This window comes from Lepus europaeus, chromosome 2 (genome assembly GCF_033115175.1).
Source record: "Lepus europaeus isolate LE1 chromosome 2, mLepTim1.pri, whole genome shotgun sequence".
NCBI classification, from domain to species: Eukaryota; Metazoa; Chordata; class Mammalia; order Lagomorpha; family Leporidae; genus Lepus; species Lepus europaeus.
Window position 1 is genome coordinate 56,498,560 of NC_084828.1, and position 16,662 is coordinate 56,515,221.

At 42.9% G+C, this 16,662-nt stretch overlaps 1 protein-coding gene across 2 annotated transcripts in view; it reads left to right on the forward strand.

Annotated features, from left to right (window-relative positions):
- The window catches only part of NFKBIZ (NFKB inhibitor zeta), a 33,723-nt gene extending 18,878 nt beyond the window's left edge, over positions 1-14,845 (forward strand). Inside the window, exons 1-12 of one of the 2 annotated variants that reach the window (XM_062207427.1) lie at positions 2,378-2,728; positions 5,093-5,232; positions 5,742-5,772; positions 5,881-5,984; positions 6,082-6,851; positions 7,870-7,975; positions 8,464-8,610; positions 8,795-8,858; positions 9,132-9,301; positions 10,286-10,396; positions 10,517-10,684; positions 13,541-14,845. In XM_062207427.1, the coding sequence (XP_062063411.1) occupies positions 2,449-2,728; positions 5,093-5,232; positions 5,742-5,772; positions 5,881-5,984; positions 6,082-6,851; positions 7,870-7,975; positions 8,464-8,610; positions 8,795-8,858; positions 9,132-9,301; positions 10,286-10,396; positions 10,517-10,684; positions 13,541-13,594 (2,145 nt within the window). In that variant the 5' untranslated portion in view covers positions 2,378-2,448 and the 3' untranslated portion in view covers positions 13,595-14,845. Of the gene's footprint in view, positions 1-2,377; positions 2,729-5,092; positions 5,233-5,741; positions 5,773-5,880; positions 5,985-6,081; positions 6,852-7,869; positions 7,976-8,463; positions 8,611-8,794; positions 8,859-9,131; positions 9,302-10,285; positions 10,397-10,516; positions 10,685-13,540 lie in introns of those variants that run through there. The other variant, XM_062207437.1, reaches the window with a different exon arrangement.
- Positions 14,846-16,662: the final 1,817 nt, after the last annotated feature.

Sequence of the window (16,662 nt, forward strand, 5' to 3'; positions counted from 1 at the left end):
AACTGGGACTAGAACCCGGTGTGCCGGCACCGCAAGGCAGAGGATTAGCCTGTTAAGCCACGGCGCCGGCCGACCTTATATTTCAACACTGAAATAAAGCAAAGTATATTTAAATTCTCTTTTTGTAGTGATACTAACCAGGAACCATGCTTCTACACTGTGTGGGAGGGCTTCTGGGCATTCAGTGCTGTGATCTTCTCAAATAGTACTACTATTTTGGCATTTCATAGAAAACGTTATTTTGAAATGTTAATCTTTTGTTGACCATACTTACCTATATTAAGTTCTCCAGAGGCCATGACTTTTGGTTTGAACTTTTATAAACTAAACTGTAAATGCTTTTAGGAGGAGAATTAATTTTGTAAAAAAAAAATTTCTAGGAATTTCTTTGGGCATTTAAGTCCTTTATTATACAAGGGCACTTCAAAAAGTTCATGGAAAATAGACTTGGTGTAAAACATTTTGGTGTAAAACATTTTGATATTCATGCAGTTCTTTCCTAACATGCATTTTCCATGAACTATTTGAAGACCTTGCATTTTTTTCACAGTCATCAAGGGAATTGTTTCTTTTTAATTAATTAACTTTATGAAAGTTACCAAGAATTGGAGGGAGGGAGGGAGAGGAAGCAGTAAGTTTCACAGCAACATCCTTGTGAGAAACAAAGACTTTGTTCTGCTAAGCTACCTCCAGCAGGGTCTTAATATCATCTGTTAATACAAGGTAACAACACAAGCTCCCCGTGCCCTCCCGCCTTTCTGGAACCCTAATGTCCTGCTTTAGTTGATTTTTTTCTGTGATCTGCAGCTGACACAGCTCCTCATGGCCCCGACCATTGCCCGACTCTTTCATGGCTCCAGGTCTGCTCCGTGGATTCGGCTTTAGCAATGCTACCCAGCTCCATTTCTTTCCATTTGCTTTCCTAAGGTCAGGTTAATTCTGTCCAGAGCTAATGCAATGGTTCCTAATAGCCTCTGGGCTCCTCAGTCTCACCGCCTCTAAGCTGCTTCCAGCTAATTCTGTCTGCCTAAAATTCTTCATGTTTCCTCAGTGTTTGTCAAATAAAGCTCCAGTGTCTCAGCTGGCCATGGGAGGTGCTCCACCGAGGGCACCAAGTTACCTTTCACACTTTGTGTCATCATCTTCCCTGTGACAGTGCTATGGGACTATAAACTCTTGGCTCCTGCTGTTCCCTCTTCCTTAAATGGGGCCGGCCTGTACTGAAGGCCAGCAAAGATTTTCCTCCTGACCTCCTTTATTCTCCAACAGACATGTTGTCTCTTTTTAGGTCACTCACTGAACTTTGTATTCCTCGTGATACTTAATCATAATCTGTTCTTTTAATACAGTATGTGTGTACTCACCTTATCATTCTCCCAAGTTATAATGCACTTGAAAGGACAGACTTAATCATTCATCTCTTTCTCTTGCAAACTGCTGGCCTGGATTTTTTTTTTTCCCCAGTTGGGCTTCAGTAAACAGTTGTATAAATCCATTGGGGAACAAGTATTCGAGAATAGTGGAGGCCAGGATTCCTGTTTATCAGGCACAATCTAAGTAGAACTTAAAAAGTTACATAAACGCACACACATACCTACTCAGGTACTTTAAAAAGTTCATGGACAATGTGTATGGTATGCATGGCTTTCAGTGTTTATGTTTCCCCCGCACCAAAGTAAATGTATCGTTTAATGCCATTTTCCAAGAGTTTTTGAAGTACCCTCATAAGTGTATCATTTTGTTAAAATGGCTTTGTTGTTTAAGGTGGCATCTAAAATAATTAGTCGTAGCCCAGATGATAACTTGAGGGCAGAAAACTGCTTCGCCATCTCCATCAACTTGGGTCCACGTTTTAAAAAACGCTGTTTTGAAGAGGGAAGCTATTTTGAGGCTCTGGAGAACCTTCCAGAGAAACAGGCCGGCTGGGAGCTCGCCGCGTGAGGGCGGGCGGAGCGTCCGTCCTGACTTCCCACTCCCGCCGAACCGGGCCGACCTGTTCCTGTCGCGGCCGGCCCGCCTCGCCCTGAGGGCACACGACCTCTTCTGGGGCGCCCACCCCGGCGAGGGGCGCGCCGAGAGCAGCGGAGGGCCGTCCCGGGCGCCTCTGGACAGGCGGCCGGCCGGGGGTCCGGGCCTGGGAGGCGAGCGGCGGGAAGCCACATTCGGGGTTTCCAGGCGAGGGACAGGAAAACAGGCGGCCGGCCGGGGCGGAGCCGGGCAGGCGGGGCGAGGGCGGAGGGCTCATTGCCTCATCCTGTACATTTTACTGGAAACCGGCCGCATCCGGAGGAGGGGCTGGGAGGCGGCCCCGGCGCTGCCAATAGCCGGGCCGGTTAAATACCCTCGCCGCGCCCGTGCTCGCGCTGTGCGCCCGCCGACAGGTCGCCCGACGCGCGCGACGAGCCGGTGGTGCAGTGTCCCGGGGCCCCGAGCGCCGAGCCCGGGAGCATGATCGTGGACAAGCTGCTGGACGACAGCCGTGGCGGAGAGGGGCTGCTGGACGCGGCCGGCGACTGCGGCCTCATGACCAGCCCGCTCAACCTGGCCTACTTCTACGGCGCCTCGCCGCCGGCCGCCGCTCCTGGAGCCGGCGACGCGGGCTGCACGTCGTCCGGGCCCTCGGCGCCCGGCTCGCCCGGCTCTGACTCCTCCGACTTCTCCTCCGCGTCCTCCTGCGGGGCCGTCGAGTCCCGGTCGAGAGGCGGCGCCCGCGCCGAGCGCCTGCAAGGTACTCAGCGCCCTGGCATCCCTGTTTCACCCGAGACCCACGCGCCTGGGGGTGGAAAGGCCGGGCTCCCCGATGGGCAGGCCTCTGCCAGCTGTAAGGTGGCCCTGTGCAGGACCCAGGCACGTTAGGCGTCGTGTCTTGAGCGGTACTGGATGCCTGTCCTGGCCTTGGCGTCGAGCTGACTCAAAGCTGGCGGGCTTGCGAGGTCCCTCAGGGCTGAGCGCTGGGCGCCAGGGTGGGGGTGGGGGGCAGGCACGACATCTAATTTCCCTGTCTGCCCGCCAGCAGCTCGTGAAGTGTGACGGCTAGGCTGTGACGGGGTTTTGGGGTCTGTTAGAGGGGTAGCTTTCTTGTGGGTATTTTAGTGAAAAGCTAAGGGGAAATGAGAAGGAGCTTGGGAAGTGTTTACAGTCACGATTTCTGAGTTTTTCTGGAAACTCTTACACGGTCATTAAAGAGAAGGATTGCTGTTGCCGGGATGTAAGGTGAAGCTGGCCAACGGCGACCGCGCCTGTGGATTTAGCTGGCGATGCTGGCGCGCTGGGGACGCCTGTCGGGGTCTCCGTGGTCACCAGCTTTTGTGTTTTCGGTGGGCGTGGGGATGGATAAGCCGCGTCTAGTGGAGAGAGGCGTGATGTTTCCTTTCTTCGCTTGTGAATCGGTTCGTTTCCTTTCTTAATGAACCGAGTTGCATAATTTGGGGAAAAACAGGATGCCGCTGTGGGTGAGATGTAACGCCTAAGTTCGAAGGTTGCTGAGTCTGGTGAGCGTGATTTAAACAACATCTCTTTCCGGTGTTCCTCAGTGCTGGGCACTGCTGTTTAGGCTCTTTCATTAAAAACAATTTTTTTTTTCCTTTTCATTTTAAATCATTGGGAAAGTGAGCTGAACAGCTGTTAAATGTATAACAGTTAAAAAGTGTGTGTTTAGAACCTTTTATTTCACATTTGACGTTCATCTGGATGAAAGTAGTTGCTCGTTCCTTGGTTTACCACACAGCCATTGGGGATTTCTGAAAGTACATTTTTTCCCTCCCTGTGACGTTGATTTATTAATTGCTATCATTCCAGAGAAATGCCATGTTAGGTTTTGGCAGTTTTGTTATCTGTTGAAATCCCTAAATTGTGTTTAGTAACGCTCCTCATCCTTGAGATGTTAGTCTCCTTTATGATGCATATGTTCAGATTGTGCTTTGTTTCTTGTCCCATCTTTTTACTGTTTTTGATAGAGTGGCTGAATTATTCATTTCCTGACGTTTTGAATGTTTGAGCTCATCTTATATCCCAGTTGGTTGTGATGCACTACTGGTCAGAAGTGGAACACCTACCTACAAAGATACCACATTTAAAAGTGTGTTTTAAAGTTTCAATGTGAAATGAGCATATTTCCTTTTTGCTTAGAAGGCCTGAATGAGCAATTCCCATAACGGGAAATCCTGCGTGTGTATTGGAAATGTGTTTAAGCTCAGTGACTTAGGCTTTCTTGGCACAGTTGAATTGAGGGAAGTAAGTCTAAAATGTTGTTAGTTTTTGGTTCATTGAGATCTTTGAAGGAAGCTGTTTTATACCTTTTTAGGTGTGTAGAATATAGACTCTCAAATTTTGATGTGAATATTGAGTCTTTGATTTGAAAAACTGTTCCCTCAAGTTTTTTCCGAAGTCAAGAATAATTAAAAATCTCTAAGAGTCAGGGTTATAAAATCTGTGATCTATCTCATGGGGAAGAGGCAGACTAATTTGGGCTTACCCATTGGCTCTGGTCCTCCACCACATTTTTTTTTTTTTTTTAAGATTTTTTTATTTATTTGAAAGGCAGAGTTACAGAGAGGCAGAGGCAGAGAGAGAGAGAGAGACATCTTCCATCCGCTTGCTGGTTCAGTTCCTAGATGGCTGCAATGGCCAGAGCTATGCTGATTGGAAGCCAGGAGCCAGGAGCTTCTTCTGGGTCTCCCATGTGGGCACAGGGGCCCAAGCACGGGCCATCTTCCACTGCTTTCCCAGGCCAAAGCAGAGAGCTAGATCAGAAGTGGAGTAGCCAAGACTCAAACCGGCGCCCATATGGGATGCCGGCACTGCAGGCGGCAGCTTTGCTCACTATGTCATGGCACCGGCCCCCCTCTACTACATATTAAAGGGCTTTAATTCTTTAGGATACTATGTAGGAGCAAGCCTCAGGCAACCTCAGACTCTTGAGTAGAGCTGGGGACTGACACACAAAGCCACTGACCAGAGTAATTGGGGAAGGCTTTGCAGTCTGTTACATGGGGACTTCATATTTATACGGCTATGCTTTGGGGGTTGTTAAGATTTGTGTCTGCGAAGAGATTTAATTAGGACATAAAATGTTTTGTTTTCTTTCCAACAGTTGAGCCCCATATGGGGGTTGGCAGGCAGCAGAGAGGACCCTTTCAAGGTGTTCGTGTGAAGAACTCCGTGAAAGAACTCCTGCTGCACATCCGAAGTCATAAGCAGAAGGCTTCTGGCCAAGCTGCGGATGACTTTAAGGTGGTACCCATTTCTTGCTCTGAGTGGGTTGGAGGGGAGGTTAGTCTGCCAGGGTTATTGGTTTCTACTGACCAGGGTCTAGTAAATCACTTGCAGTTTTTCAGACGATAGAGTTCATAGGACAGAGACCGGGCTTGTCTTGATGTCTGCTCTGTTCCTATCACTTAGCCCAGTGCCAGGCACATGGTAGGTATCCGAGAGAAATTGATGAATGAAAGCAAGTTAGGGCCAAGGAAATAATCAGTATTCAGTTGAAATGGGATATTTTGACTATACAGGGAAAAGATAAGTGGCCTTTATTAATTCAGTCTTGATAAGTTGAACTAAGGTGAAAGTGAAAATGGGGAAGTTGCAAGATAGAATGAGAACTGAGAACGAAGTAAATATTGATAGAATAACTGATTCCTGGTAAGCTATAAAGGGCGGTAGAGATAAGTCTCTTTATTGATATATATTAAGCAGGAAACCATTTTGTGTATACTAAATTGGAAATTCTTTTTCCTTTATAGACACAAAGTGTGAATATAGAGCAGTTCACAGGTAAGAGTTACTTCTGTTCATAATCTTAGAGTAAAATAATTCAGTGTGATGATCGGAAAACTTGAAAGGTAAAATGGTCACTGACTTCATATTCATTTTTTGGGACAGAATTGAAGAACACAGTATCATATACTGGGAAAAGGAAAGGGCCTGATTTGTTTTCTGATGGAACAGCTTGCAAAAGGCCAGCTCTGTTGCATACCCAATTTTTGGTAAGGACTGTTTGCTTCTGCATACCCTTTTGGAGTTATCCCTGGGCTAATTTTAGAAGGAAGGCAGAGTACAAAGTGTGTTTTCTTTCTTTTGCAGACACCACCTCAAACACCAACGCCAGCAGAGAGCATGGAAGATGTTCATCACAATGAATCCAAACAGGACAGCTGTGCCGACCTGCTTCAGAACATTATGAACATTAAGAATGAATGCAGCCCAGTTTCCCTGAACACAGTCCAAGTTAGCTGGATGAGCCCTGTGGTGGTCCCTCAGAGCTCTCCGCAAGAGCCGTGTCGGGACTTTCATGGAGGGCAGATCTTCTCCCCACCTCAGAAATACCAACCATTCCAAGTCAGTGGCTCCCCCCAAGTGATGGACCAGGCTTCTATGTACCAGTATTCTCCGCAGAACCAGAATACAGAACAGCCGCCCCCGCAACATTACACCCATAACCTGACTCTGGAATACAGTCCTTATTCCAGGACTTCCCAGTCCCCCGGCTGTGAAGCAAGCCTCTTTGATAGTCAGGCACCACAGTTCTGCCCAAACCCCACTTTTACACCCCTCCTAAGTGATCATAGGGAATCTGAGAATATTACTGTTCCCATTCAGACTTCCCCCAGTGTCCAGCAGCAAAATGATACTCACTTGCAGAACTTCAGTCTGATGCCAAACAGTGCTTGTCAGGCCATGGCGGGGCATGATGCAGGCGCTACCTCTTTAAGCACACTCCAGGACATCAGCAGTCCAATGAGCACCACACAGTTAGGGAAGTCATTTTTTCAGTGGCAAGTAGAGCAGGAAGAAAGCAAATTGGCAAATATCTCCCAAGACCAGTTTCTTTCAAAGGATGCAGATGGTGACACGTAAGTATCCTTTTATCTCGGGTACTTAAGTCAAACTTGTTGGATCTAGTGGGTGCAGAGTTTTTCTAGTTGGCTACCTTAATTGTTGGCTAACCAAGATGACTATTCTAGACAGAAACTGCTACTCCATGGTGACTCATATTTTAAGAAAGAGTTTACCTCTTCTTTTTGGCTGAAACCAATTGTTCTAAATTAATAAAAATATGTGTGTCTTTGAATAATTGGTTTTGGAATACCAGCATAAACTGTGTCTTCAGAAACCATAGTTAAGCCTAAATTGTGAGTTGATTTATAGATTGAATCCTAATCTGTGCTAATGACTTTTGTGGCATCGGGCGAGTTACTTAACCACTCTCTGCCCCAGTTTCTTAACACGTAAAATGATAGTACTTCTCACAGGGTTTTTATGAGTATTAAAAATTACAGTTCCACGGCTGGTGCCGTGGCTCAACAGGCTAATCCTCTGCCTTGCGGTGCCAGCACACCAGGTTCTAGTCCCGGTCGGGGCGCTGGATTCTGTCCCAGTTGCCCCTCTTCCAGGCCAGCTCTCTGCTATGGCCCGGGAGTGCAGTGGAGGAAGGCCCAAGTGCTTGGGCCCTGCACCCCATGGGAGACCAGGAGAAGCACCTGGCTCCTGCCTTCGGATCAGCGCGGTGCGCCGGCTGCAGTGCGCCGGCGGCGGCGGCCATTGGAGGATGAACCAATGGCAAAGGAAGACCTTTCTCTGTCTCTCTCTCTCTCTCTCTGTCCACTCTGCCTGTCAAAAAAAAAAAAAAAAAAATTTACAGTTCCAAAGGGATCTGCTTGGCAGTTTTTTTCTTATTTCTGGTAGCCTGAGTTATCCCTTTGCAACTTGGCTGTGTTACCAGCCTACCAGAAAAAACAAATTATGCTCTGTAATATTCCAGTTCAGTGTATCAATATATCAAAAAGAGGGTCAAAGGAAATTTTTTTTTTTAAAGAGGAACTTCAGGGAAATTAGAAGTGATTCACCTCCTTTCCCTTACTTGTTCCCCAGGTTCCTGCATATTGCTGTTGCCCAGGGGAGAAGGGCACTTTCATATGTTCTCGCAAGAAAGATGAATGCCCTTCACATGCTGGATATTAAAGAGCACAATGGGCAGGTGAGGATCTTGGCAGAGTCTGGAATGGCAAAGATCTGGTCATGGTAAAGTGACTGATGGACCAGATAATTTCAGAACTGAAGAGCAAGAGCATTTAGTTAATATTAACTTTGAGATGTTGACTTTTGCTACCATCAACCTTGAAGTTATTAACATTGACTTTGTAGTTATTTGATCGAAGATTGAGTATAATAAAGCCTCACCCTGTTTATTTTAGTTTCCTTGTCTTACAATATCTGATTGCTTATTAGTAGAATTTATTTTCTCTATGTGGGATTTTCCCTAAGTCACAGTTTAATTTCATATGCCTTGTTAGGATACTGTACTGTTACATGTTAAAATATATATAAATATATACATAAAAATATACATACATATATGTGTGTATATATATATACATATATATGTGTGTGTATATATATATGTATATATGTATGTGTGTATATATATATATATATGTGTTCTTTTTTTCTCCTGAACATCCACAGAGTGCCTTTCAGGTTGCAGTGGCTGCCAATCAGCATCTCATTGTTCAGGACCTGGTGAACCTTGGGGCCCAGGTGAACACCACAGACTGCTGGGGAAGGACACCTCTGCATGTCTGTGCTGAGAAGGGGCACCCCCAGGTGCTTCAGGTAAGAGGCAGTGACGCAGACTCCCATCTGTGGACCGAGAGGGGGCTTGGATATTAGAAGTGCGATGTAGGTTTCTTCATGGAATAGTGTGTTTTGAGTTGACTTTATTGTTCCTTGGGATACCAAGAGATCAGTATTTATGTAGTTTGTCTTTTGCCAACAGATGTGTTTTAAAATTTTGCAGGCAATTCAGAAGGGAGCTGTGAGGAGCAATCAGTTTGTGGATCTTGAGGCAACTAATTATGATGGTAAGCAGCTGAAACTTTATTGAATAAAGAATCATTTGGAGTGTGGAGTCCATAATCTTTAGGGTACTGTGTATCATAAAATGAATGAGGGAGGTAATTAAAGCGAAAATATTCTATAGATAACATTAGCACAAAACTCAACAGAGGGGGTATTCAGGTTACCTTCGTAGTTGTGGAGTCCATTTATAGAGAAAGTGAAAGGTTTCTAACAATAGAGGGACGCGAAGACTTAATGAGATCCCTGACTTTGCTTTATTACACATTTTTTTAAAGGCCTGACTCCCCTTCATTGTGCGGTCATGGCCCACAATGCTGTGGTGCATGAACTGCAGAGAAATCAGCAGCCTCATTCACCTGAAGCCCAGGAGCTTTTACTGAAGAATAAGAGTCTTGTTGACACCATTAAGTGCCTGATTCAAATGGGAGCGGCAGTGGAAGCAAAGGTAAATTCTCAAAAGAGGTGTGAGATGGAATCGGGAAGGAAAGTGATTAAAGCCCGTCATCTTACTCTTTAGTTCAAATTCAAACTTCTTTTTAAAATATTGACAGAGTGAGTAGCAGTGTATGGTTGGGTAGTTAAGAAGCTTAGATTTTTGAAAGATCCTTTCATCTACTTTATTGGTTTCTTTGAATCATCTGTGGATTATTATCCAAAATATCAATCAGTTGTGAAATTAATGTCTTTGTTTTAAAGGAAAGGAAAATGCTTGGAATTGATATTTTCACTTTCATTTTCATACATGGAGGAGTGCTTTTTTTTTTTTTTTTTAAGATTTATTTATTTATTTATTTGAGAGGCAGAGGCAGTGAGGTCAGTCTTCCAACTGCTGGTTCACTCCTCAAATGACTGCAACAGCTGGAGCTGGGCTCATCCGGAGCCAGGAGCTTTCTTTGGGTCTCCCATGCAGGTGCAGGGACCCAGGCACTTGGGCCATCTTCTGCTTTCCTAGGCCATAGCAGAGAGCTGGATCGGAAGTAGAGCAGCTGTGACTCAAATGGGCACCCATATGGGATGCCAGCATTACAGGCAGAGGCCTTACCTGGTAAGCCATAGCACCGGCCCGAGGAAGAATGCTTTTTGTAAGAGTTTCCTCATTGTCATAGGATCTGGACTTAAGTTTTCTGTTTTCTGAACTTGAAAATATTTTGGTCCTTTTAAATTCAGGATTCATTTTCTGAGTATCTCCTTTGTGCAAGGAGGTTAGGTGTTTTGGATCATAAATCACTTGGGACCCTGTATAAAGGATAGACTGATGATAGGCAGCTAGGCAAATTAATAGGAAATTGAAGAATCAGAGTCCATTTACCTTGGGACGTGTTGAAAGTGAGTCTCCCAGGTGGAGTCAGACATTTGAAGGTCAAGGTGAAAGTGTTTTCCAAGACTTGGTGTCTTAGATTTTAATTTCTTCCCTCTTGTCTTTGACCAGGACCGTAAAAGTGGCCGCACAGCCTTGCATTTTGCAGCTGAAGAAGCAAATCTGGAACTCATTCGCCTCTTTTTGGAACTGCCTAGTTGCCTGTCTTTTGTGAATGCAAAGGTACTTTTAGAAAGCTTTTGTGACCATGCCAGAGTTGGAACGACCTTTACACCTTCTTTAAGCTTTTGAGCCCTTTTCCCAAAAGGCCCCCTACCTAATGTAGGTTTTGTTTGTTTTCAGGCTTACAATGGAAACACTGCCCTCCATGTTGCTGCCAGCCTGCAGTATCGGGTGACACAGTTGGATGCGGTCCGCCTGTTGATGAGGAAGGGAGCAGACCCAAGTACACGAAACTTGGAGAATGAACAGCCAGTGCATTTGGTTCCTGATGGCCCTGTGGGAGAGCAGGTAAGGGTCACAGGAGGGAGAGGACATTTTCCTTAGACACTCTGGTCTGAAACAGGAGATGAGGTTGCACAGGGCAAAGGCCAGCAGGTGCTCCTTAGGTGTTCAAGTCTCACAGTAGTCATTGTAGCACTTTGGAATTACTTTGTATCCAAAAGAAGATTAAGAAATTGGAAGGATTATCCAAGGACCAAAATGGTCTGAAGTCTCTCTTCCGTGACTCAGGTTTGGGTTTAGAGTAGATCAGAATGGTTCTAGATTTGAAAACTGGTGAAATAGAAGGTACACCAAGGAAGAGAATCTTAGTTTTATAAGCTGTGCTTTCAAATTTTGTGGGTGTTAAATGACTTGATATCTGAGTATTTGTAGTAGTTCCAGGCACATATTAAATGCTTAGTGAACATCAGCTATTATTTTTATTATAGAAATAAAAAGCTTACTAGAGTAATACATGATCCTGAAAGGAGGTAGGAAGGCGATTTGCATAATTTAGAATTTAGGAATATTTTAAGGCAAATTTTGCTTTACTCAATCAAATATGATTATATATGATTGTTGGGAATTGAATAGCGTCACATGAATGAACCTCTCTAGATAATAAGAACTTAAAATGTTAAAGTAAGAACTTAAAATAAGAACTTAAAATGCAAATATTTTCCTGGGGGAACTGAGAATAATTGTTTCTGGTGGGTCATTACATACTTTATTAATCACAAAATATATAGAATACAATTTAGCTTTTTCTTCCTATCTGTCATAATGACTATAATATTAGAGTAACCCCTATTTGTAGGGCTCATATAATTTTGAATGAATCTCTTGATAGTTCATAAAAACTTCTTATGTAAATTATACCTCATAGTAGTTATAAAAACTTTGCAGTAATTGTGATTCATAGCAGTTTCAAGGACAGGGACTATCATTATCTAGTGAGCTTAATAGTTATTTGAGCTTCGTTGGTAGTGGTGTGCACTCCGGTAATGATCGCAGGAATTCCTGATGAATGGAATGTTCTCAGATGACTCTCCTTTCTGTTTGTGTGTGTGGGGGGGAACACACAGTATTTGCTTTTATTGTCAGACCATGGTCATTGTGTTTCCTTCTAGCAGTTATCAGTTGTATCTCCTACCCCTATATTCTCTCTTCTAAATTGTTGCTCTAAGTGTCTGTGAGATAAGAAACATATGCAAAAATCTGTCAGAGGTATGAAATTAATCATAGGCTATACACGAACCTGGGAGCCTGCCTCTGATCCATAGTCATTTGAGTAACATGGCCGCTATTTTTTTTAGAAAGCTTTTATTTAATAAATAAAAATTTTACAGGTACAGATTTTGGAGTATAGCAGTTCTTCCCTCCATACCCGCCCTCCCACCTCCATTCCTGTCTCACCTCCTACTCCCTCTCTCAACCCATTCTTCATTAAAATTCATTTTTAATTATATACAGAAGATCAACATTATACTAAGTAAAGATTTCAACAGTTTTCACCCACACAGAAACACAAAGTATAAAGTACAGTTTGAGTAGTAGTTTTACTGTTAATTCTCAAAATACAACTCATTAAGGACAGAGGTCCTACATGGGGTGCAAATGCACAGCGACTCCTGTTGTTGATTTAACAGTTGACACTCTTATGATATCAGTGATCACTCGAGGCTCTTTTTTTTTTTTTTTGACAGGCAGAGTGGATAGAGAGACAGAGAGAAAGGTCTTCCTTTGCCGTTGGTTCACCCTCCAATGGCCGCTGCGGCCAGCGCATCTCGCTGATCCGAAGCCAGGAGCCAGGTGCTTCTCCTGGTCTCCATGGGGTGCAGGGCCCAAGGACTTGGTCCATCCTCCACTGCCTACCCGGGCCATAGCAGAGAGCTTGCCTGGAAGAGGGGCAACCGGGATAGAATCCGGCGCCCCAACCGGGACTAGAACCCGGTGTGCCGGTGCCGCAAGGCGGAGGATTAGCCTGTTAAGCCACGGCGCTGGCCTCGAGTTCTTGTCATGAGCTGCCAAGGCTATGGAAGCCTTTTGAGTCCACAAACTCTGACCTTATTTAGACAAGGTCATAGTCAAAGTGGAAGTTCTCTCTTCCCTTCAGAGAAAGGTACCTTCTTCTTTGATGGCCCCTTCTTTCCACTGGGTTCTCATTCACAGAGATCTTTCATATAGGTCATTTTTTTGCCCCAGTGTTTTGGCTTTCCATGTCTGAAATGCTCTCATGGGCTTTTCAGCCAGATCCAAATGCCTTAAGGGCTGATTCTGAATGGCCGCTATTTTGACTGAAAGGATATTAATGATTTATTTGTGTGTTTAAAGGGATCTTCAAAAAGTTTGTGGAAAATGCATATTTTGGCAAAACTAGATTTACATGGATTTCAAAGTTTTTTGTACAAAAATATGCTTATCTTTTAATTTCATTTTCTACGAACTGTTTTGAAGTACCCAAGTATAAGATGGGTTTTGTGTTCTTGTTAGTTGAGGCTAACTTCATGATGAACAGGATATGTCACTGTAATTATTGCCTTGTAATAAGTGCTATCACAAATAGCAGAAGTAAAGCTTCAGAAAGGAATGTAGGTCTTCTTTAAGTTGTTGGAGCTTTTCAACCTCAGATAATTTTTAATGGAGATTTTTTTACTATTTTGTACTCAAAGATCACTATAAGAGATCTGAAATAAACTGTAAAAGAAGTTATAGCGTTTTTTTAAAGTCACCTTAAAATACTGAAAAATATTGTGTACATTTTTTTGTATGCTTACAAGTTAATAGGAATAGTATACCATATATACAAAAGAACCTCTGCAGGAAATGTACCACTTTGATCATTAAAAAAATAAACATTACAGTCTTATTTATTTCTTTCAGATCCGACGTATCCTGAAGGGAAAATCCATTCAGCAGAGAGCTCCACCGTATTAGCTCCATTCACTTGGAGCCTGGTCAGCAACACTCACTGTCAGTTAGGCAGTCCTAATGTATCTGTACATAGACCATTTGCCCTGTATTGGCAAATGTAAGTTGTTTCTATGAAACAAACATATTTAGTTCACTATTATATAGTGGGTTATATTAAAAGAAAAGAAGAAAAATATCTAATTTCTCTTGGCAGATTTACATATTTCATACCCAGGTATCTGGGATTTAGACATCTGAATTTGATTTGAGTGGTAAAATTGCCTTCAATTAACAGTAGCTTTTGGGTAGGAAGAGACTTTGTTTTTGTGGCGGTGCTTTTGTAGCTGTTGCCAGTTTGAAAGCAGGTAAATTATAAACATTTCTGTAGGAAAAAAGTGAAAGCATTTGGAAAGAAAAAAATAAAGCCTGGGTATAGTGTTGAGGCTCATTTGGCTTGGTGCAGTAACTGGTAATTATTTGTGTTGGAAAGTCTCTAGTCAGTGGACTAGATGAAAGATGTCCATAGTTAGTTAGAATTTGATCTTTGCAAACTGTAAATAATTGTTACTTTTGTCTTTAAAAATATTGTACATATTTGGCCATTAACATGACCATTTTTGAAATGTTTTGATCAATAGGAAATAGCAAGTGAATTGATATGTATTTTTTAAAAAGCTTACGTATTCAAAGGAGCTATTACTGTGTAATCACCCAACTAAAGTCTTTGTAAGGTAAAGTAGATGGAGATTGTTCCCTTAGTGGCTGAAAGAGCTGTTTGAATTGTAAATATGCTTTTTCTCATGCATTAAAATGACACATTTTGTGGCTCACCCTGTAGAATTTATAACTTATATGTCTTGTTAAGATTTTTGTTTTTCTATGTAATAGAATGAAAGTCAATGTTAAAACATGTCTTCCTGTTTTCTGTTGTCGAACAATAATAATGCACTGTGATGTTTTATATTAACATTCAGGAAAAAGATGCCCCAAGGAACATATTTGGCTTTGATTGAACACTAAATTTTTGTAATAAATTTAGCTCATTGAGAACTTTTTTTTTTCTTAAATGGTCTCACAAGCAATTGACTAAATTATCTTTGTAGCTAAGTACTTATATTCTTTTAAAAAGATACACCTTTGAATTGATCACATTGTTTGACCCAGTATGTCTTGTGGACAAAAATTAGAGTCATTTGGTATCTGTAAATATAGTATGATGTAAACCAGTCCACTCACACTGGAAAAAGTTTTCCATGATTTTAAATAAACATTATTTCACTAATACTGTTCGTCTTGACCACGTGTGTTTTCTTGTCATGGTCTTTTGTTTTTAATTGCCATAGACAGAGAATGTACTACAAATAACTTATATAAATACATTTATTGGTTAATATTTTTAAACTTGGAATTGTTTTTTGAGAACGTGTTTCCTGAAAGATACACAAGACTAACCATCAAAAATTACTTAGGTTCATCAATAGAGGTTTATTATGTTTCTGGAACTATCATGAAAGTTTAATAGAAACTGCCCATTATGCAGAAGTTCATATGGTTAAAAAAAAAAAAGGTAAAAGGGAGCAGTGAACAGAAGAAAAACAGCTGGGAGATTAATAGCATCATACTGAGAGGTTTAATCTGTGAGCAGAGTAAACGAGGTTCTTCCATTTCCCGACATAACCATTTTGATTTGTGTGAGCATAAATACATCAACTTAGGGTCCTTTGCATTGTGGTGTAGAGGGCTAAGCCACCACCTGTGTTACTGGCATCCCATATGAGTCCTGGCTGCTCTACCTGTTCCCTGCTAATATTCCTGGGGAAGCAGTGGAAGATAGTCTAAATATTTGGGCCCTTGGCTACCCACATGGGAGACCCAGAAGGAGTTAGCCATGCTATTTGGGGGTGGAAGATTCTGTCTGTCCCTGACTTTCAAAATAAATCTTTGGAAAAGAAAAAACATTTCTCTCAGCATCAGTTGTTACAATTACTACTCATATGTTCTAGTTTTTAACTCATGGACTCTTGAGAATCTGTTGAAAGCTATTACTCATTTCCCTGGAAAAATACTTATGCAGATATACATCAATGGTGTGTACAGTATTGGGGCTTCATGGTCATCAGAATATGACAGGCTAACAATTTACTTGATCTCCATTTCTTACATCAAATACAGCTTTTCTCATATGTGAAATGTTAAGGGTAATATGCTTTGCAAATGCAACCTGATAACCAGAACAGTAAAAAGATGCACTACAACATAGCTACACATTGAGCTTTTCCCAAGTGAGTTTTAGGTTCTCTCATAATCATTGAACCAATGTCTAGCAAGCATGTTTGCATGTGCAAAGATGTATGATTATGTGAGCCAAAGACATTTAGGGTATTTTTTTATTTTTTAAAAAAGATTATTTACTTGAAAGGCAGAGGAAGAGAGAGAGAGAGAGAGAGCGAGCGCGTGAGCGATCTTCCATCCACTGGTTCACTCTCCAAATGTCTGCAATGGGTGGAGCTGCACCAATCTGAAGTCAGGAGCCAGGAACTTCTTTTGGGTCTCTCATGCAGGTGCAGGGGCCCAAGGATTTGGGCCATCTTCTGCTTTCCCAGGCCATAGCAGAGAGCTGGATCGGAAGTGGAGCAGCTAGGTTTCAAACTGGCTCCCATATGGGATGCCGGCACTACAGATGGCAGCGTTGCCCACTACACCACAATTCTGGCCCCTAGGGCATTTTAAAAAAGATTTATTTGAAAGGCAGAGTTACAGAGCGAGAGCTTCCATCTGCTGGTTCATTCCCACAAAGACTGAAACAGCCAAGGCTGGGACCAGGCCAAAGCCAGGAGCCAGGAGTTTCTTCCAGGTCTCCCCACATGGTTGCAAGGGCCCAAGCACTCAGGCCAGGTGCATTAGCAGGGAGCTGGATGGGAAGTGGAGCAGCCAGGTCTCGAATAGGTGCCCATATGAAATGCCAGCATCACAGGCAGGTTTACCTGCTATGCCACAGCACCAGCCCCTAGGACAAATTTTTTTTTTTTTTTTTTTTAGATTTATTTGAAAGGCAGAATTAGGGGAGGGAGAAAGAGAGACTCTTCATCTGC